The following is a 21,838-nucleotide window of genomic DNA, read 5'->3' as shown; positions in this document are numbered from 1 at the left end:
GGTCCCAGTAGTTCCCCATTCACAGCTGTTTTTGTTTATTGTGTGTGTGTGTGTGAGAGTGAGTGAGGTGGAGGCAGTCTGACTGGGGAAGATGAGCATAACATAGTGTGTGTGTGTGTGTGTGTGTGTGTGTGAGACAGACAGGGATAGATAGTGAAAGATTGCTTGTTTACTTGAGGCTTACACTCTGCTTGCAGGGCAAAATGCATGTTTTGAGTACTGAGGCGTTGTTTGTTGTGATCTCTCTTTCTCCCACTCAGATTGACTCATGAGCTGATGCCTCACTTTACTTCTGTATCTAAGGATAACAGTTCAAAAACATTTATTTGATTGTTTTTTTAATAACTGTCTGTACTGAATGTCAATTCTTTTTACATTCAAAGCTTCTATTGAGGTTTTTGAAAGATGCTCTGATGCCACCACACTTTATCTTTTGTTATCGTGGTTCTATAAAATATATAAAGTTTATATAAAGGAAGAGAAAATCTTGTTTTTTGAAAGAATAAACGGCAGCAAATATTTAAACCACACATTTGTACTTTAAGATTAAAAAATATGTGAAATTTGTAAATTATCTTTTATCTATCTTTTATTAAATAATTTTGGACTTTTGAAATCCCACGCTACAAATAGCATAATTCTAATAATATTAGTGTAGCTTAATCTTTCTCTGACACTCTGCACAAATACCGGGTTTAAATAATAATAATAATAATGCAAAAATAGTCACCATAAGATGTGCCTGCTTGCTTCAGTAGTCCACTTTTTGCAGAGGGGAACATATACAGCAGGACTTAATAATAACTCAAATAACAATGAAGAAACTTGGCCATTGACCCGTTTTTGTAGGCAGCCGGTCACAGATCATTGCATCCCTTTTAAAGGATCCTAGCGTCCCACAGCGACTGTAACCTGTGTTGAACTGAAAATGATGAGAGAGATGGGAGTGGCTGAGTCTTTATCCAGTAAACTGACGGTCTGTGTGGACTTTAGATAAGTGAGTAGGGTAGGTAAGCTGCCCTGGGGCAACAGGAGCAACCTTGTTAAAAGGTGTTATTAGTACCCTGGGCAAAGGCAAGAGAGTAATGACATTTCCAAACACCTTTTTGTACACTTAGATTTCTCAGTTCGTGCTGTGTTGTACCATAATGTTCGAAACAGGCCGGGTTCCTTGCGCAAACACTTCTGGAGCCCATGATTTCAACCAGCAGCAGTTTGGATAACGGGTGTCCGGGCAGAGTATGATGACTGACTTATGATGACACGTTTTTGCCCCAAAGGCACCAGCCCAGAGCAAAGCTGAATTATATAGATTATTTTGCTTGTGCCTGACTGTGGCAGTGTGAGGGACAGTTTAGGTGTGTGTGCGAAGCTGGGCTTCTTCTGGACTAGTCAATTCAAGGGTTATTATGTTCCTATGTGTGTGTGTGAGTGACTAGTGCTGCAGGGGGACCAAGAATGTTTTCCATAAACCGAAAGACAGAGGTAATACTATTCCTTTCTCTCCCCTCATGTCTGTTATTCTGTTTTCTAACTCCCCCTTTGTGCTCCCAAATGGGGGAGAAAGGAGCTCAGCAGCACGGGAAAAAATAAAAGCGATTAGAAGGACGTTGCGCCATCTGTCCTTCAAATGTGGCGTGCGCATGTGTTGGACATACATGAAATACTTCCTGCAGGCTTTTCTCCAGGTGCAGCATTGCCGTCTGGCAGCCCAGAGGCTGTGTGAACTTAAGAAGTAAAAGGTTGTGAGGTTGCTCACCTGCTGTGTGTTTATGTGCGTTTGTCACGCCGTGTGTGTTCATCGTACAGACTGCACACATGTTGTTACCACACATGAAATTAAAGCCATATGTTTTCCCGGTCATCATGTGAACACGGCCCCTGTGAGAAAACATGCTACTACGAGAAAGCGCCCTGGGAAAGTCCTTGCTCAAACATCGCCCGCTGCTGTCAAAACACAGTCGCACTGAGCCGTAGGAAGTTTTCTTATGAGTAATGTGTTTTTAAAAAGTGTTAGGTCATGTGTTTCCCCACACGCTCCGTCGGCAGTTGGCTTCTTAATTAAAGTTCAGTAAAAAGAAAACTGATTCATCTCGCCATGAGTCAAAACAAACTACAGCCCCGAGCGATTTCTCGCACGCTGAGAGCAGATTATGTGTGAGCGTGTTAATCGAGTTGTTCTATGAAGACACGGAAAGATGTTTGCAGTATTTTCCTCTTTGGTATTTTGACAGAAAATGTAAATGATGTGCTCCCCTTTAAGTTGCTAACCCTTCAGGGAGATTAGAGTTCAAATTTCAACTACAGAGGAGCAACCCTGGAGCTGTCAGGGATCGTGTGTCTCGCTAAAGGCCACTGCAGCAGCATGAATCAAGAACTATATGATATCATATTCAAGCTAGGACCCAGGTCATTCAGACCGTCCTGCTTTAACCATCAGTCTTATGTAGGGATAAAAGGAACCCAATTACATAGAAATGTATTTCTTTGAATCCCCCTTTATTAAATTATTTGCGTCTTTTCATCCACACGTTTCATAAAGATCAAATCAGACGTGATTTTGTGGAGTTAGTCCACGTTGGTGAAAGAGCGGCACTTCAAACATCACGTTTTATGTTTGAAATGATTATTTTTACAGATCTACAGATCCAGGAAACAGGAAAATACAATTTGAAATCAAACGAAACGGCATATTGGCATTATGAAATGATCAATGAATTATGTCCACACGCATGTATTTTAATTTTCTGTATTCAGGAATCATAATTTGATTGCCTTCCGCTAACCTGTGCTCCAACTTATTGGGAGTTTGAGCGATAGATCTTCTCTCTCCCCTCCCAGTCATTCCTTCCTGCTCCGTCATCTCCTTCTTCACCTTCTCAGCTCTCTTTTGCATTCACTCCTCTTGGTTCACAGGAGTGAGAAGGAGAGGCACAGTTTCACCTCGTGTATCTCGTGTTTTTCGGTCTATTTATTCAGTACTTATTTACCCAGCAGTCCCCAGGCAGCTGCTGGGATTATGAGACGCTGAAACGTAGACGAAGCTCATCCTGAATCTCAGTCCATCAGCATTATGTTCAAACACATACCTCAGTGCTTCATTCGCATTGGTTTAATTTCAGCCCCGGCCCTGTCTGATAAGGCGCTCTTATTTGCATGGATGTAGCTGTTTGTTTGGTCCCATGCAAATTAACTTAGATAAGGGAGTGTGTGTGTGTGTGTGTGTGTGTGTGTGTGTGTGTCTGTCTGTGTGTGCAGGTAAATGTACTGTAAGCAGTGTTTCCCCTAGGTTTACTGCTTTGGGGGGGTGTGTGGCGCGGATTCTATTTAGTTCCTCTCTTTCCTCCACTCTGTATCTTTCCTCCACTCTGTAGGTGTGTGTGTGTGTGTGTGTGTGCGCGTTAGGTGCGCAGCGCCCCTCCAAGACAATGGTAGGGGAAATACTGGTAATGTGTGCAAGTAGATGTGTGTGTGTGTGTGTGTGTGTGTCTTTGGATAAAGCAGGGCATGCTGCATGGATAGTAACGATGGATCATAAAAAATGCTCCTTGGCCATTAATAAAAACAACGCAAAAGACAAGCCGATACTTTTCATTCCACATTATTTTTAAATGTATGACCATTAACTGTGTCAGCGGGCATATATGCTGCTGAAAGAAAAGCAATGACTTCCATTTGTATAGGCATGTCGATAATGTGCTGCCATGCCTGTTGATGTCATTAGGAGATGGCCGTTGCTCAGGGCCCAATCAGCAACAATACACCGAGTGCTGGATGATATCGGAAAGCTGTCAGAGCGAATGTAATGGAAATATATCGCTCGCTCTGACAACATGGAGGGATTTTCTCTACATCTCCCGCTCTCTCTCTCTCCTCCTCGTCCTCTCCTATCTCGCTCTGTGAGACTCTGTGTCTCTGTTCATCTCTTTGTCACTCTTCTTCTGTCTGGGAATTGCGTTTTCCGTATCTGAAGCTGCGCGTGAGGCACAGCGGATTGGACCGACAAAGCTTTATTGTCCGTTTAAGGCTGAAGAGACAGACCGGGTCAGCGGCAGCGCCAACAATGGCTGCAATCTACGTCCTAGTGATGATCATATCCGTGTTGAGATCAGTGTGTGCGTGCGTGGTTTGCTTCATTACCTCCGCACACTTGTTTTTGTATGAAATCTGAAAATTGGTCATCATCATGATGTCGAAAGGCATAAATATGTGTAATAACCAAAACCATTGCACCATAAGGTCCTCTCGTTAGCTGTTCTGGAGCTTTTGATTGTGTCACATGGTCTTCATTAGCAGATGATAGTGTTTGGGACGAATATCAGTGTTTGCTTGATGATTAACGGGATAGAAAAGCAGACTTGTTTTATCTTTATCTTTGCATTCTTGTGAAATACTGGATAATTACTTCCTCATGCGACCATAAATTATTAATCTGTGGTTTCACTCCAGGCATGCAGGAGCGCATAGTTGGAGAGAGGTTGTGCTTTAAGTAGACTATGTAACTCTACCAAGCAGCAAAGTAGTGTATAATAGTAATATACAATATACATTTTCTGACATGGCATCCCCACCCTCTGATACTTTAGATTCTTCTACCTTCAGACCGCTGGACTCAGACACGAGAGTTGCATAACTCCAGGAATTTAGAGACCCACAAAAAGAAAGTAGAGACACACAATAATACAATACTCACTTGTGATTGGCTGGCTAGGTTCAAATCCTTTTAACAATTAAGCTGCCATCACATGATGGGAAATGGAGGCGGTGACCTCCCCTGCTGGCTTGTGCCACTTCATACAGCTCTTATCTCATTGGTTGCGCTTTGAAAGGTCAGCAGCAATCACGGTCAAAGTACAATTTAAGCTTTGAGCGCTCGGTGGCAATTTCGAGCGGTGCGCCACGCCAAGGGTAACCCTTCCACCTGGTCAGACGGCACCGCTCTCTCCATAGGAAAGCAACGGCAGCGCCAGCATAAAGCTGTTTTTACCGCTGATCATGTGAAAGCAGCTTTAGGATCAAAGGTTTAACCGCTGTCATGAATCGGTGGGCTACGCATATTTTCTGCTGGTAACCCTAGCAACCATAATTCACCCTGCTTCGTGTTATGTTACCAGTGCCCCATTTTCTTTCTTCAGTCAATGTGAAGGTTATAGGCTACACGTGTGATAAGACACTCTGAGGTGTCTTGCCACCACTGTGGTCCTGCTGTCCATCACTTCCACGTTGTCCCCTTACATCAGGATACTTGTTGTGTATCAGTGCTTACACATATACCTGTAACACGCTTATACTTTGTTTCAAAGGTGCTATTGCATTTAACCTTATTAAATAGATGACATATTCTCCAGAAGCTGCGTTACTATTCCTGCGCCGTATATGTGGGGGTCAGGGACTTGGCAGGAGTATATTACACCGTGATATCGACGGTATGTACAGCAGATTAGACGAGATGAAACTTAAATGAGTGGAGTCACTCCAGTGGAAAATAGTAGAATATCCACTCTGGAACAGAGCGAGTGGAGTTAGTTAAACATAATGCAACAATTACAACAGTAAACTGTGATGAATGTGAATTACAGCGTGCAGGCGTGTGTGATTATTGTACCGTGGACCTGCAATCAGAGCCGCTCTGGAAGCTTCCACTGTGCCACCAATGGAGGGGTGTGCGATCCAGGAAAAAACAAAAAAAAAGATTGATCTGATTGGCTGAGGAGGAGGGAAAGCTCCCAAGCATATTTGTGGTGTCTGTGTGTGTGTGTGTGTCTTCATATAGGAGCTTCTCTGTTAGTCACACATACAGTATCTCTAAATCTCTCTCAGAGGGGAACATGAACGGAGGGAGAGGAGCGAGATGGAAAGGCTCTGGGGACAAAGAGAGTAAGAAAAAGGCAAGAGATGAGATCCGAGCAGCGGAGCGTGGTCGTGGCGTCGTGGAGTCTTATCGTGGAAGTCTAAGAGGCAGGAAGTGTGAGGGGATTTGTTAAAGAAATGGAAAGCGAGGTTGTCAAGATTTTGAAGCATGAAACAGAATATCTTCAACTGTTGAGCACACGAAAAGGCAAACTAGTTTAACTTAATAATCAGACCTAACTTGCCATTTCATTTCCCATCATTCATTCTGATTATTGTTCACTTGAACTCATTTCTTGTTCGGAGCGGTCCCATTGACCATTGACGGCTAAACATGCATGCCCTTTCCATTCTCCCTTTTGAGAATATCCACAGAGGCCTAAATGCATATGTGCACGCTTCCATCACGTGCATGTACATCTACAATACATCTATTTTCAACTGTATATAGAAACATAAACAGATCCCTGTCGAGCACACTCATGCTCTCTCTATCCTTTTCTCTTTCTTCTCCCCCCCCCTGGTATGGCTATCAATCATGCCTCTCATGGGTGTCCCTCCACCCAGTGTGTTCCACTCATTACTGTTTTCACCCAGAGCTGCAGGACCCCAGGGACCACCAACAATGTTCTTGTCCCGGAGAAGCAGAAAATGGCCATGGCTCCTCTCAAGATCAAAATAACCTTTAGAAACACACACACTTGTCTCCGAAAACATTTTGTGCCAAAGTGCCTGCTTCTTATATCATTATCCAGGTCTCTGTGACTTTGATTAATAAGATTGTAAATTAGGCTCAACCTGGTTGGATGAAACGGCCATCTCTTCTATTTCACGGGCTGGAAACTATAGATTTCCCCCGACAGCTCTCACAAACCTGTAACACGCTTTTTGAATTGTGCATGCAGAATGATATACTGACCGAGTGACATGTGCTTCACACGTGTGGCAGAAACGTCTGCACAGAGTGTAGCTTTCCGTCTTGAATTTCACCTTGTGTTTGTGTTACGATAAATAAAACTAAGTGCTTTCCCCCCCTCCTCCTCCTTCTCCCCTTCCCGTGCATCTCCATCCTCTCACCCACATGTGCCCTACTTCTAACTCACCACCTTCTTATTTTCCATGCCATTAATCACCACCAACTCACATTCCTCTTTTTGTATCCTTAAACCTTCTTCCATCACCGTTTCCCATCCTCTACCACTTACCTCTGTAATTCTGTCATTGCTTCCATCGCTTACGCTTTTCCTTTCACTTTCTCTGCCGCCTCACTGCTTCCCTCCCTCCTCCTTCTGGCATGTTTGTCCCCTTTCTTGCCCCCTGCCCACTCTTCATTATTCCTATAATTCTCACATCCACTCCCACCGTTCCTCTCATCTGTCTTTCTCTTCACCTTTCCCCTCTGTCAATCCTTTCCTTTCATCCTTCCACAGAACCACGAGAGGGAAACAGCGCTTCACTGTGCGGCCCAGTACGGACACTCGGAGGTGGTGTCAGTGCTGCTTCAGGAGCTGACGGACCCCACCATGAGAAACAGCCAACAGGAGACACCCCTGGACCTGGCAGCGCTGTATGGACGGCTGCAGGTCAGTGAGAACGATCTGTATACCAGTTAGAAATTGCAGAAGACATTTAAAACACATGTTTAAACCAAAAGCACATACAGTAGGTTCACATAAAATACAACATGCATAAAGTGGCGACATACCGTTAACACTGGAGTACATCCAGGCATCACTTAAGTTAACTATTTAGTTTTTACCTGGGAAACTCATCCTCAGCTGGCAACAATTAGATAGGAAGAGAGATAAAGTAATATCTCCCCCTGTTGGACTTGACCTTTCAATATGTCCAGAGGGGAGAAGCTCAAATCTCCATATAGAGGATGTAGAGTTCCCTCCAGAATGATTCAAGCCTTTTAAATTAATGAGAGTGTCATACGAGCGTCCGCTCTCGGTTGCTTCAAGGACAGCGTACCCCTAATAACATTTAATTTGCTATGAAAAATGTATTGCAATTCCTAAAATAAATCATAAAAGTTGAGGTGGCACAATGGGGATAAAACTAGTTAGCAGTTCTTGTCACTCCATCAACACAAACAGGCAGTGTTTACTATACTCTTAGGAGGCATATGTCAACCTCTACATGCGCTATGTATCTTCGCTGGCAGGGAAAAGGAAGCATCTGGTGACTCAATCTGTACCTTCCCCAGGACAGCAGTGGGTGTTGGCAGTGACGAGGACCACAGTGCACGGGAATGAGCTGCTCTAAACTGGGAGTTATTTTAAATATGGTGGATATATAATGAAAAGAAAACTTCCTCAAATAGTTACTGTGCTAGACAGGTGCACATTTAGAAACTGCGACTTCACTCTCACAGACACACGCGCACGTTCACAGTGAAAGGCGCACGCCACAAGCATTGGCTGATGTTTAAATGCAATCGCACTTTCTCTCTTGCTAAGGTAGCGAGTAATTGCAGTGGAGCATTACAGGTTTGTCTGAGTGTGAATGAATAATTTATAAAGGCAGCGGTGTTTCTCTCTCGCTCGCTCGCTCTCTCGCTCTCGCATTATAATGAAGGGAAATCCCTGTGGTGGACGCTACTGCTGCCGAGATGTAACCAACACAGGGCAAAAGTTTAGTGTGTACACAGAGAGACTCACATTACAGGAGGGAAGACCGTCAAAGAAAAGAGCCACTACCAGAACTCACAGCCTCCTGCGACGCTCAAATTGATTGACAGGTCTTTTAATTCAAGAACGCGCTCTACAAAAATAGAAATCAACTCACCTACAGTATATTTCCATTCATTACCGATTGGAAAAAACCCACTGATCTAAGCCTGAACACCTCAGCGAAGAAAGAAGTTACAAGAAAAGTGACTCAGGTTTCTTCAAATGTTGCCGTTTGGTGACCCTGACGTGTCTTTTTGTGCGCAGGTGGTGTGCATGTTGGTCAGCGCTCACCCCAATCTCATGACCTGCCACACTCGCCGACACACTCCGCTTCACATGGCTGCACGCAACGGACACCACAGCACCGTGCAGACCCTGCTCGAGGCCGGCATGGATGTCAACTGTGTGGTAAGAAAAAAAAAAAAATGAAACGCTTTTAGCTGTTAGTGTCCTATATCAGCATCCAAGGATTAAACTGATTTCTGGCACAGATTATAGCAGCCTTACAGACAAAAAAAAAGATAATGAAATGGAAAGAATATTGCTTTTTCATTGTCTGTTTTTGGCTTTGGGGAAACCATGTTCCTTTTGACAAAATTGGATTTGAAAAGCAGGAACGACATGGTTACCTAAACTAATCCACAGAGCCTGTTGTTGGCTGTGGCTGAGCAAAGTGGACGGCTGGAAGGTGTACTTAAGAAGGAAGTAGTTCTCAGGTGAAATAGTCACATTAAGAAATATGTACACGTTTACTGTACAGATGTGGAACTTTATTCGTATTATCTGATGCTGCTGCTGCGAGTGGAGAAGGTTGCTCTGAGTCTCCTTCCTCCTCTCATCTCTGCTGTATGTGAATATTTTAAAAGCTGCAGTTTTAATGATGGAGAGTATGGTTTTGTTTTTTTGTGAATATAATCCACCACAGGCATAAGTGTGTGTGTGTGTGTGTGTGTGTGTGTGTGTGTGTGTGTATGCGGTGCATGCCTCCTATGGTGTGGTGTTGGAGAGGGATGAATAATTGATTGGGAGAAAAGATTGAGAGAGCAGGAAGAAGAAGAAGAGGAGGAGGAAGAGGACAGGGTGTTCCTGAAAGGTCCTCAGAGTTCACTACTGTCTCTTTACACACACTATGGAAATGCAGAGTCACTTCCAGTCTGTGGGGCTTCATTACGGCACGCTTTCCATCGTGCCCTTTGAACTGCTCGTCCCCTCGTCCCCTAACTGGTGTGTGTTCTCTTTCAGGGCCATTTGTTTTTGTGAAGCCTTGTCAGACTCCTGCTACGCTTTGCTGCTTTCTTCAACACAATCTTTCTCTCGAGACTATTTCCTCTGACAAACTAAACTATTTGACTTTGCTCACTTGTCTTAAATGTTAAGTGTTGAATAAAAAAGAGCCCTCTGCTGTATTTATCAGCCTCTTAAGACTATTTAAATGGAGTCCCTTCTGATCATTCACGTTACAAGACATTTGTGAGGCGCTCCAACCGCGAGTGATGTTTTAAAACTGTCCGTTCCATCTGCGGCAGAACATTAGGAGGTTAAGACGTGTGTCTTGGATCTTAGCACATTGTGGAAAGAGTTGTGTAGTCTGGTTTGAGTTTGTTATTCATTTAAACCTCAGTCAGTGCTCTTAGTCGATCATGAAGGATTGACGAAAAAACCAGCTTCAAGGGTTTCTGCGCTACTTCAGACTCAAAGCTTCAGGAAGCTGCTGAGTCTGAATCAAGAAACATGAAAGCTCAGAAAGTGAGGAGCCACAGCAGCAGGGAGCAATCGATGCCAGAGTTTGCAAACACACATGAGAATAAACAAATCCTACAAAGAATCCTTTAAAGATAAAACTCCTTTCTTACCATGAACGTTTTTAACAACCTGAATGTATAGTTACTGTAGTTCACTTCTACTGCTGTCAGAGTCTGACTCCATGTTCAGTTGCTAGAAGAACATATGGCAGAACAGAAGCTGTGTTATTCCTCTCCCCGGCTCTGTGAGCACAGTTTATAAACATTATGTGATGCATGTAAAATGGCTTTCTGCTGAGGAGGGTTTGCGAAGGCAAGAAAACAGAACGTTGTCACATTGTGCCCCCCCTCCCTCCAGAATATGTTCAAGTGTGTCACAAACGTATTGCAACTGCAGTTTGGAGAATTAGATGGGGATGGACGTGTGTGTGTGCACTTCATCTCTGGAAAGATGGGAACAACTTGACCTGTTTGATACGGGAGTCGTTCTGGTGCTCCTACAGCAAGGAGATGCATGACTCAGCGGCATCGCGCCCATCCTCTCTGCCTCCTGTCCTTGGTGCAGTGTGTGTGCGTGCGTGCATGCGTGCGTGCGTGATCTGAAGAGAGGCGGGCTGTGTTTCTCTGCAGGGATTTGGCCTCAGGCTCCATGTGTCTAGTGAAGATGAACACAACACGCCTTTGATTTGCTTCGTCCTCTCCACTATACAAGTCTCTGGCGCTCTCTCTCTCTCTCTCTCTCTTTTCTCCCTCATCCTTCTCTCTCTCTAAAGTTCTCTGTCTCTGTTCTCTCTGTTCTTCTTCTCTCTGTATCTATCTCTTCTCTATTCTCTGCTTCTCTCTCTCTGTCTCTATCTCTATGTTCTCTCTCTCTCTATTCTCTCTCTCTCTCTCTCTCTCTCTTGTCTCTCTTCTGTCTTCTGTCTCTCTCTTTCTCTCTATCTTGTTCTCTCTCTCTGTCTCTCTCTCTCTGTATCTCTGATTATTGGTCTCTCTCTCTTCTCTGTCTCTGTCTCTCTCTCTCTCTCCTCTCTCTCTCTCTCTTCTCTCTCTCTCTCTGTTCTCTCTCTCTCTCGCTCTCTGTGGTCTCTCTCTCTCTGTGTCTATGTTTCTCTCTCTCTCTCTCTCTCTCCCTCTCTCTCTCTCTCTCTCTCTCTTGCTCTCTGGGTCTCTGTTTTGTCTCTCTCCTCTCTCTCTCTCTATCATCTGCTCGTCTTCTCTCTCCTCCTCTCTCTCTCTCTCTGCTCTCTGTGTCTCTGTTTGTCTCTCTCACTCTCTCTCTCTCTCTTCTCTCTCTTCTCACCCCCTTCTCTGTGTCTCTGTCTATGTCCTCTGTCTTTCCTCTCTCCTCTTCGCTCTCTCTCCTCTCTCTCGTCTCTCCTCTGTGTTGTCTCTGTTTGTCTCTCGTATCTCTCTCCTCTCTCTCCTCTCTCTCATCTCCTGCTTGTGTCTCTGTCTCTGTCTCTGTCCTCTCTCTCAGCATCTCTCTCTCTCTCTCTCTCTCTCTCTCTCTCTCTCTCTGTGTGTCTCTGTTTGTCTCTGTCTCTCTCTCTTGTTTTGTCTCTCTACCCAGGGATGATGAGCATTGCAAGCCTTTGATTCCTCAAATCTTCTCTATTTAACCTTGGCGCTCTCATTCAGCTTCATATCTTTTTGGCTAAAAGTAATGTTTAGAAACGATCCCAATCGTACCCTGCTCTCCTTCACCGCTGTAAGACGGACACACTTTACATTAAATTAAGTTTAAATTTGATGGTCAATTTAAGTGAGATGACTGATGCCATCTGACCTGGCTTCATGGACACAGGTTCTCTTTATTTGTGACTAGATTAGAGAATTTCTGATTAATTTTCTTTTACAAATATTAACTCAGAGAATATAAAAAGGGTTTTTTACTCCCCCGGCTCCGTAATCTTTAGTTTTTCATCTACAATGGCCCTGATAACATGCTGTCGTACGTTAGTGTCTTATACAACACAACATATTATGATACGCCGTTGTAATGATGACTATATTGTCCTTCTCGTCTTCTATTACTGATGAATATATGGAGAAGCTAAATCTAGCAGACTTGTTCACTAAACCACATTCGTATGAACACTCTTTACCTCTTTGTAGTAGATTGTCTCAAGGCTGCAGTGTTACAGCTATACTGTTGACAGTACAAAGTGGATGCTGTGGGCAACTCACAGATGGCCACCTTGTAGATTGTCACGAGTGGAAAGCACTTTGTGTCCGTGTGTGTGTGTGTGTGTGTGTGTGTGTGTGAACGATAGTACAGGTCAGTAATTGGAATCAAGCCATATAGGTCTGTTTGAGTGGGAATGAATAATTTATACTCACTCTGTCTTGCTATGACTCTCTCTATTCCTTCTCTGCATCTTTCCATATTGATGAGGGGAAATCCCTGTGGAGGAACCTGCTGCTGGTCGGGCAGGTAGCATTCAACACAGGGCAAAAGTTTAGTTTCCCAACAATTCCCAGAAACTCTTAGAGAGTGAGTGAGAATCGCCTACCTCATTTCCTCATGACATCACCGCATGATCGGCATGGGAAACAGGACGGGAAGTGGTATGGAGATGACCGTAGAGGGGGGGGAGGTTAGCAGGGCAAGTTGTGTGTGTGTGTGTGTGTGTGAGTGAGAAAGGGGGGGGTGGATCATTTCCTGCGCTCCCACCTCCTCTCTCCTGCATGTGGGTAAAAGATTGGCTTCCACAGTTTGATACAGTCAATGAAGCTGCGGCCACTCATGTGTACCGTTGGGATTTACACCTACAACCTAAGACAACTGGATGAATGACCTTTGACCTTTCGAGGACAGAAAGTGGCCGCATATTGTCCGATGACACTTTTTTGTTGCCGAGGAAACAGAGCGGCTACAGTAAGTTTTTTGTATTCTGTGCAGAGGACGAGTGCAGCGTCACGTCGAGTTGAATTTCCCCGCCGCGTATCAGCAGACCTGGCTGTCCGTCCAGATCATTTGTCTTCATTAAGGCTGGAAGTTTGGTTCGGCCCAGGTTTTCATCTGTGTTGTCAGGAAGCCAACCGTGAAGGATGCGACAGATTTGGTGTGTGAGAGTGAGAGAGAATAATTTGTATCATGCCTGTGTGTATGCATGAGTGGTGCGGTTCAAGTGTTTAGTGTCCCTGGTGGGTATTTTAGCTTCAAGCAAGCTGCACAGGGCAGTGTGTTGCTGAGACGTATAGAAACATGATGTCCCACAAAGCATGAGAAGCAGACGTGGTAAATATGCTGGTAGCAAGAATAACATTTAGTATAACTTGTCACTTTGAACTCGTCATGACCTTTGACCTTGTAATCTGTTATTATCGGCACTATGCGTCAATACACCAAAACTGATTCATACCGTTAGAATAAAGGTAGAATTACTAACCACTACCGACCTGTTTCATTTCATTTATACAAACAAAAACAAGATAATTGTAAAACTCGACACCTGGTGGCTTTAAATCTTTGTTCTTGTCCCTCCGACGCAGGGTGATTATAAACATCTGTTATGTGTTCTTACTGTGGCTCCTGAGTGGTGATAAAAGTGGGCGAGTCATACTAAATGTCTCTCTCATCACTGCTGATCCAAGATGAGGTACTTACTGTACCAGCCCCCTCCCCTCGCTAGTTTCCATGTGTTGCATCATATCTGTAACATCCCCATATTAGAATACTGGAGGCCGAATGGTGAGGTTACACAAGCGGTCTCCTGCTGCTTGTGTGATGGTTTGGAATCAGTGTGGCCTCACGCTGTTTCTAGAAGAGGGAATGGGATTTCTATTTTTTGCAAATCTGGCTGAATCTCTTTCGTTTGAACGGGCATTGTATCAAATCTTTCTTTTTAATCCTTCTGATCTCTATTTCTGTCTCTGAGTTCCAATGTAAAAGTGATGGAGTATTAACTCTCTCTCTCTCTCTTAGACCGAGAATGGCAGTGCCCTCCATGAGGCAGCTCTCTTTGGGAAGATGGATGTGGTCCGCCTTCTGCTTGACTCAGGTGGGTCTATAAATATATGTTGGAAAACAAAAACTGTGTGAGTGTGTTTCCCTTTTTATTCTAACCTCGGGCTAAATGCTTCAGTTTTTTTTCTCTCCTCCATATTGGTTGAGTTTGCCCGCAGGTGAACTCCAGACATCTGCCTGCTGCATTGTGTCTTGCAATACTGAACTTTCATTATTGTTTTGGTGATTTGTCGTATCAGGATATGATATGTAGTGCCTTCCTTTTGATGGTGTCACCCAACTTGATATCAGGGTCAAAGGTCATGGTGATTAGTAGTGACAAAAATCAATTAGCAGAGGGTGTTCAGCTCCCGTCATATTAATCATTTACACATGTAACATGTAAAAGGAGCAAAAGATTCAAATGAAATGTAAAAGTTGCAGGAACATTACACTCTTTATTTTCAGAGCATTGTTGTCCTTTGATAGGGCTGCCACCTCCCACCCTCCTTCCTTCAGCACTTCCTGTTTCCCACAGAACTTCCTGTGTGTGGCCATGTTCTTTTGGCCTCAATTTGATTAACGTGCTGGTCACTGAACTTAAACCCTTCAAACATTGTGTGTATGTGTGGCAGTGGGAGGTTGGGTAGTAACCAGTCTATCATTAACTATGCAGGGAAACAGCTGAGGTTGTTGAATTATACAGTCAGTGCACCAAATGTGTCTTTGTCATGTTTTGGATTTGGAGAGTTGGCTCCACTGACACAGCTAGCCTTTAGGGTTATGATCTGGACTAGTAACTTCCTGAAGTCTCTGACAGTTGCATGACAACTAACGAGATATAACTTTAATCTTCGGGGGTCTTGGGGGTGCTGGTGGGCAGGTTTAATGTGTTTACCTTTGGACAAAGTCAGGGTAGCTGTTTCCCAGTCTTTGCTAAACTAAGCTAACCAGCTTCATATTTACTGTGCAGACATGAGTGACTCTAATCTCCTCGTCTTACGTCTAATAACATTAAGCATCAAACTTAATGATTCAATCAATTGATTCTGTTTTTGAATTTACAATAAATGCATAAAACACAAGGAGGAGAAAACGCATTATTGAATGAGAAGCAGTAAAGTGTGTACAAAGAGGAAGAAAGAGCGAGAACGGGAGCATTACATCAGGTTCATATTCATGTTCCAGTGGAGTTGGACCCAGGAGCACAGGGAGGGATTGAAAAGGCTGATAGTTGGGTAAATTTAGGATTTAGACATGTTTTTGTGTGTCCATTCATGTATGTGTCATTGTCTGTGATTTACCATGGCGTGCACCTTTGTCAAGGGAAAAACGGCGGTCTAAAACTTGATGAAAAGCACTTTTGCTGTTTGTAAAAGCTCTTCATGAATTAATAAAATCCCACACACTGTCCTCTGGTGACTACAACTCATTCATCTTTTGCTGACTGGAGTTTTGTAACTGAGCGGGTGTGTCAGCAGGTCTCAGTCTGTATTCTTGTGTCTTTGAGACAGTATCTTGTTCGACCAAGTCATGGGTGTTGTGGAATGACCTTTGCCCTACACGTGCATCAATGCTCATGTTGTGTTTTTGTGTTTCAGAGATCGACACCAATCTGAGAGACTGTCAGGGGAGAACAGCTCTGGAGATCCTGAGAGAACATCCTGCACCGAAATCCCAGCAGATCACTGCTCTTATCCAAGGTAAGGCACGCACGCACGCACGCACGCACGCACTTTAAGCAAAACAAGTAAACAAGTATCATTGTTGGTGTTTCCACTTTCTTTTTTCAGTCTTCCTCATCTTGGTCTTACGCCTGCCATTAAAAAGCCGGTCTTTGCGCTCATGTTTACTGCAGTATGTGTTTTGTGTGTGACCAGTGATTGTCAGTGTGAGTTTCCACCACAGTCCCCCGGGGACCCATAGATCCTCCAGATTGCTACTTCTAAAGACAGTGTTGTCCCGAGGTGATTACGAGGCTCCGCGTGAACACTGTAATCTGTGGCTTCGAGGCCTTCGCTATCTGTCCTTGTGTAATCTGTGGGTGTATGTAAAGCACACAGTTGCAGGTGATTTAAAGAGAGGGAGATAATGGCAGACAGAAACAGAGGGATGGGGGAGAATGTGTCAGAGCCTAAAGGAACAGCGTCTTAACTCGGAGGCAAATGTGAAATATGAAAAGGGGAACACGGAAATCAAAATGTTACAAACTGGCCACAGTTGAAAACAAAACAGACATTTAACCAGTACAGGGAAAAGAGACGGATATTTCCACAGGAGAGCGAGTATTGGATTTAAATTCATCAGGTGGCTCCAAATGCTTAATGTTGCTGCATGTCTGCCGGATATGTAAATAGACAACTGTTTTCTTACACGTTAAAAGCTGTTGCCCTCAAGTGGGCCAGAAAATCAATTGTTTCTGCTTTAAGTTAAAGCTGCTTATATAGTGTTAGTCCACACTGTCTGATGGTGTTACATACAGTATATGTTGTATCTGCTTTGTCCAGCTGAAGCCACACCATGTATGCATATCTATTTTCATGGCTTCACCACATGCATACCATTTTGTACACATTTCGCCAACATGTTTTGGAAACATGTTCAACGAAGAGTTTCAACGAAGCTGGACTTCACAGGTTTGTACCGACTGACGACGGGTCCACAGGGGTCGAACGGGAGGCAGCTGTATCCAGCATTCTTTGACTTCTGCTGGTAAAATCCTGAGCAGTGCCACTAAAATACTGTGCCTTTATGTGGCTGTGAATACTGGGAAATATGAAACTAAAAGACTTTTCTAGACATAAATAGACCACTTATAGCTTTTTAAATGTCAACAACTGTCACATGATAGTAGATATTGGTCAGGAGTAGCAGCCATCAAAATCTAATCTCAGTAAACTGCGTTGGAAACGGAGAGATTTGGACTTCAGCAAAAATAGGAGTGTGTGTGTGTGTGTGTGTGTGTGTGTGTGTGTGTGTGTGTGTGTGTGTGTGTGTGTGTGTGTGTGAGAGAGTGAGAGTGAGTGAGTAAAAAAGAGAGAGAAAAAGGACACAGCTGTGACTTGGTGAAAAGATCAGCTGCATGCCATTTCCTGTTGGAGAGGAGATGGACAAACACACACACACACACACACACACACACACACACACACACACACAAAGAGAAAAAGAGCTCTCATTTACTCAATTGTACCAGCTGAGGCTTTCTGGTTGCCACAGACAGCTTGTTATGAGAAGATTCCCAGCGCATGACTCCTCTTACTGTTCCAATTCATTAACAGTTCACTTTGTACTGGTGACTGTATATAATTACATATAGTGCAGTGCAGTAGTTAAGCTCATGCCGTATACGTCAAAGCATATTAATCTTTCCTTTCTGACACTAATACACTTCCCCATACTCAGTATAATTGTATGCAAATATGGTTGTGTATCATCATTATTGAGCTGAATGCCAAGATTCATATTTTGCTAAAATACACACACACACCCACTTTCCAGGAATCCTTACGATCGTGTTTGTGTGTTTTCGTCTTCTAATGCTGCACTCGACACTCAAGCAAGTTTATTATCCGGTCTTCAACTTATTTCCCCCCCCCCTGAAAGTGCTTTGTCTCCTCCTCCCTCACCCTCTTTTTCTTTTTCCCCGTCTCTTTTGCGTTTATGAACGGCAGAGTGCTCTATTAGCAGAAGCTGTGAAATGAGTTTGCGGTGCGGGGGGGGAAAGTGTGAATTGAATGCAGCACAAGCTGTTTACCATGCTGATGGGCGCGCTATTATATTGATCCAGTAAAAATGCTTTTCCTCCGGCATCCTTCCACACCCTCCCAAAGCATCACGCTCTCCTGGAAACTCCTCTTCCTCTTCCTTCCATCTTCTTACCTTCTCCCCTCTTGTCTCCTTCTCTCTGTAGAGTATATGATGGACGAGATGGAGAGGAGGAGTATCGTGGAGGAGCCAGTTCGCAAGTGTCCCATCCCTGCACCTCGAACCTCTGTCCCCTCGCCCTCCGCCTCCCCCTCCCTCAGACACAAGAGTGAGTGAACCCACACATACACAATGATTGGGTTTAACACTGGGATTGAAGGTGGTAGAAACAAGTAGATTTTTGTGCATTTATACATTTGTTTTGTGTTGTAAACATTTACCCTTTAAACTTGATTCGAAGTATCATTTATTTTTGCAATCTGGGCAAACAATACAATATGAATGGAGCCATGGAGAGCAGCTCCTCTGGTGGAGAAAGACGGTTACTACGGCTCTGAGCAGCCATCATTTCCCCTGTCCAGCGCTGCCCTCTGTGTTGTGAATGTAACATTGCAACGAGCTGAGTTCCTGCTGATCCACTCTCCTCTTTTAGAAACCATTATCTGTCTGGTGGTAATAACAGGATTGTGTAAATGCAAATCTTCTACTTTCTTGTGTACAGTTTTGGTGCTTTTCTTCACCACTTTAGTGATGGGGACTGTCTTCATTCATTGGGTTGTATTTCTTACTTCCCCCCCCCCTGCTCTCTTCCTCCTCTCCCCAGACGATGCTGTTACAAGTGAGCTGTCCAAGCTGCTCCACGAGATCAAAAAGTGCCGGGACAGAGACTACTCCTTCGAGGAGCTCTGCCACACCATCTCCTCCCACTCCATGGACAGCTTTGGCAGCGGGCGGCTCTCTGACGAGGAGCGCCCAGATCGACCCAACGGCACCCTGACACGAGTCAAGGTACGGCGCAGCGTTATGACAGGGGATCGGTGCATTTGAAGGAGAAATGGTGCTTTATTTTGCCCAGGTTTTTGGGTCTGCACCTGTCTTCACGTCAATTTAGAAATGACAACTTTTCACATCTATGTGGAATAACAACAAACATTATGTTGGTGGCTGTTTAGAGGTAGTTTGTACTGGAGCAAATATTCAGTGTGTTCATTAAATCTGGTAAATGGACTGCATTTATTTAGCTCTTTTATCCAAAGAGCTTTACCCTCATTGACACTCACACACATTCACACACTGATGGCAGGAAGCTACAATGCATGGCTCTGGCCTAACTATCGGAGCGATCGGGGTTCATTGTCTTGCTCAAGGACACTTTGACATGCCAGATAGAACCTCCAACTCTGCAGACAATGGACGATGCACTCTACCTGCTCAGCCACAGCAGCTCAACGTTGAAACTTCAGTTAGAAGTTGTGCTGAAGTAATTCACCAAGTCACAAATAATGAATCAACAACAAATTTTGATGATCAGTTAATTAATCCAGGCATTACTGGTTTCAGCCTCTCAAATGTAAGGATTTAATGCTTCTCTCTGATATTTCATTGGAAACGGAACATCTTCTGGTTTTGGATTGCTGCAGCCTGTCTGGTCTGTCTGTCTCTCTCTCTCTGTCTCCTCCATCTCTCTCTCTCTCTCTCTATATATATATATATATATATATATATATATATATATATATTATAATATATATTATTAGAGTATAGAGAGATAATATTTTAATCATATTTCTATTAGATCATTTTTTTATCTAGAGATTTATAGGGGATAGATAGGCAATAAGGATGTTATGAAGAGATAGGGGAGATAATAGTATATTATTTGAGAGAGTGATATATTTGAGAGGGGAGATATATTTATATATTTTATCAGATTTATATATATATTTATAGTATATAGATTTGTATTGGTATATATATTTTATTTTATTTTATATATATATATTCTTTTTTTAATATATTTTATATATATATATTTTTTTAAATATAATATATATATATAAAATAATTATTTGATAAAAAAAAAACTTACACACATTGTCAATTATAATTCTGTGCTACTTTTTTTGAACACCACTTTATGAAAATAATAAATGTATATAAAATGACCAGGTACCATTTCATAAAATGAATTATCGAGACAGATATGGTGAAAAGTGCAACATAGTATGATATCATATTTAATGTATAGCTGCTGCATTTCTACTCTCTGATACTTTGTAGACAGAACAAACACGCAGACCACCTGCTGTGTGAAGCACATTAAAGAAAGCCTGTTCTCCGTTAAACTCAAATAATTTACCTATATATGTCTATCGCCTCTGCATCTATGTTTGCGTGGTTAATGACGCCACAAAGAGCCAGGTGGTAGGTACTGTGTGTGTGTAAGGGGATGTTCTTTGCTGAAATAAATGCTTGCACTTTGTCTTTTGACAACAGAGGGCAGTATCACATTGAGATTATGGACTGATGCTACTGAGCTGGCTTGTTGTAGTGGCTGAAACCCAACAGCTTCTGTTTGTTGTTAGCCTGAATTAGTTTAGAACTGTAATTACTATTTGTGCTCAGACAGCCGCTCACAGCCAGCAGACATTGTTTTTATTGACCTTGCTTCTTCTCATTCGTTGCCTTTTCAAACTGAAATATTATTCCATCAGTATTATCTGACCAATCACAGCTGCAGTTTCTTTCTAACTGCCAGCGCAGCATGACAAAGAGGCTCTGAGCTTCTTCAATTCCACTGGCCGCACGGGTCATCTATCACACTGACCCCCCCCACCTGAGCCTTTACACTCCTCACACACACATACAGAGAAGCATCCAAAGCAATGCGATTGTCTGTGTATCTCGCTTGCTCATTACGATGCGTCCGTTTCCTAACCCTAACCCTCTTTCTCGCTCACCTGCAGCGACACAAACCTCAGTAAAGGAATATTTTTGACACTGAGCAACAGCTCATGATCTTCTCCATTCTGAAAAAGGCTCAACACGAAAGCAAGACGAGGAATGTTTACGTACAGTGCAGCCGGCCGAGGCTCACACACACACACACACACACGAGCATGTACGTTGAACCTACACACCTCCGCTCACTTAGGCTGTAATTATCTCAATCCATCATGTGTCCCCCCTCTCTCTCTATAAGTACCAATTTGTATTCTATAACTGACATTCACAGTGTGTGTGTGTGTGTGTGTGTGTGTGTGTGTGTGTGTGTGTGTGTGTGTGTGTGTGTGTGCCGCCCTCAGGCTACTGTCTGCGTGTGGCCGGAGCCATTAGTATTTGACTCAATGTGCCTGTTATACATGAATAAAACATGCAAAAACTCAAGACAACACACACACACACACACACACACACACACACACACAGGATAATGTAATTTTGATCAGTTATGCAGTCCTCAGTAATGAATAATTACTTGGTGTCCTTGTTATTGAACCCTGGCTGCCCCCTTTTACTGCAGAGAAAGGAAATCTCTCTCTGCTGTGATGCAGTAATAATGTGCAGTGTGTGTATGTGAGCACTGCTGTTCGTTTACATCAATCAATATTCCAGTGTTGCAGAGGGCCCTTTGCAATCTGGAGCGATTGGTGACCTTTTGGTTTCAGCCTCATCTCCTGCCTCCATCTCCAGTCTGCGCCTGTGGTTCCCATCTGTCCTTCCCTTCCTCTGTATCGTCTCTCACTTTCATTTCTCACCATTTTCTTCTTATTTTTAAGCTTTTTCCTCCAGTCCTCCAAGTTCCTCTCTTAATCCTCTCCCTCTTTGCCCTCCTGCTTTGTTTTTAGACCTCCGTTCCAAAGAGGATGTTTCTTCTTCTCTCGTCATCAGACCTCCCTCGGCTCTGTCCC

General features: G+C 43.5%; 1 protein-coding gene across 1 annotated transcript in view; it reads left to right on the top strand.

Annotated features, from left to right (window-relative positions):
* anks1b (ankyrin repeat and sterile alpha motif domain containing 1B) overlaps window positions 1-21,838 on the top strand; it is a 139,234-nt gene that overhangs the window by 43,569 nt on the left and 73,827 nt on the right. The window contains 6 exon segments of the mRNA XM_029462474.1: window positions 7,281-7,433; window positions 8,790-8,933; window positions 14,199-14,274; window positions 15,821-15,922; window positions 18,133-18,255; window positions 18,751-18,935. Coding sequence (XP_029318334.1) covers window positions 7,281-7,433; window positions 8,790-8,933; window positions 14,199-14,274; window positions 15,821-15,922; window positions 18,133-18,255; window positions 18,751-18,935 — 783 coding nt within the window.

The sequence above is a fragment of the Cottoperca gobio genome, chromosome 23 (assembly GCF_900634415.1).
Source record: "Cottoperca gobio chromosome 23, fCotGob3.1, whole genome shotgun sequence".
Taxonomy (NCBI): Eukaryota; Metazoa; Chordata; class Actinopteri; order Perciformes; family Bovichtidae; genus Cottoperca; species Cottoperca gobio.
The sequence above is the reverse complement of the archived record's forward strand: the minus strand, read 5'-3'. Positions and strand labels throughout refer to the sequence as shown.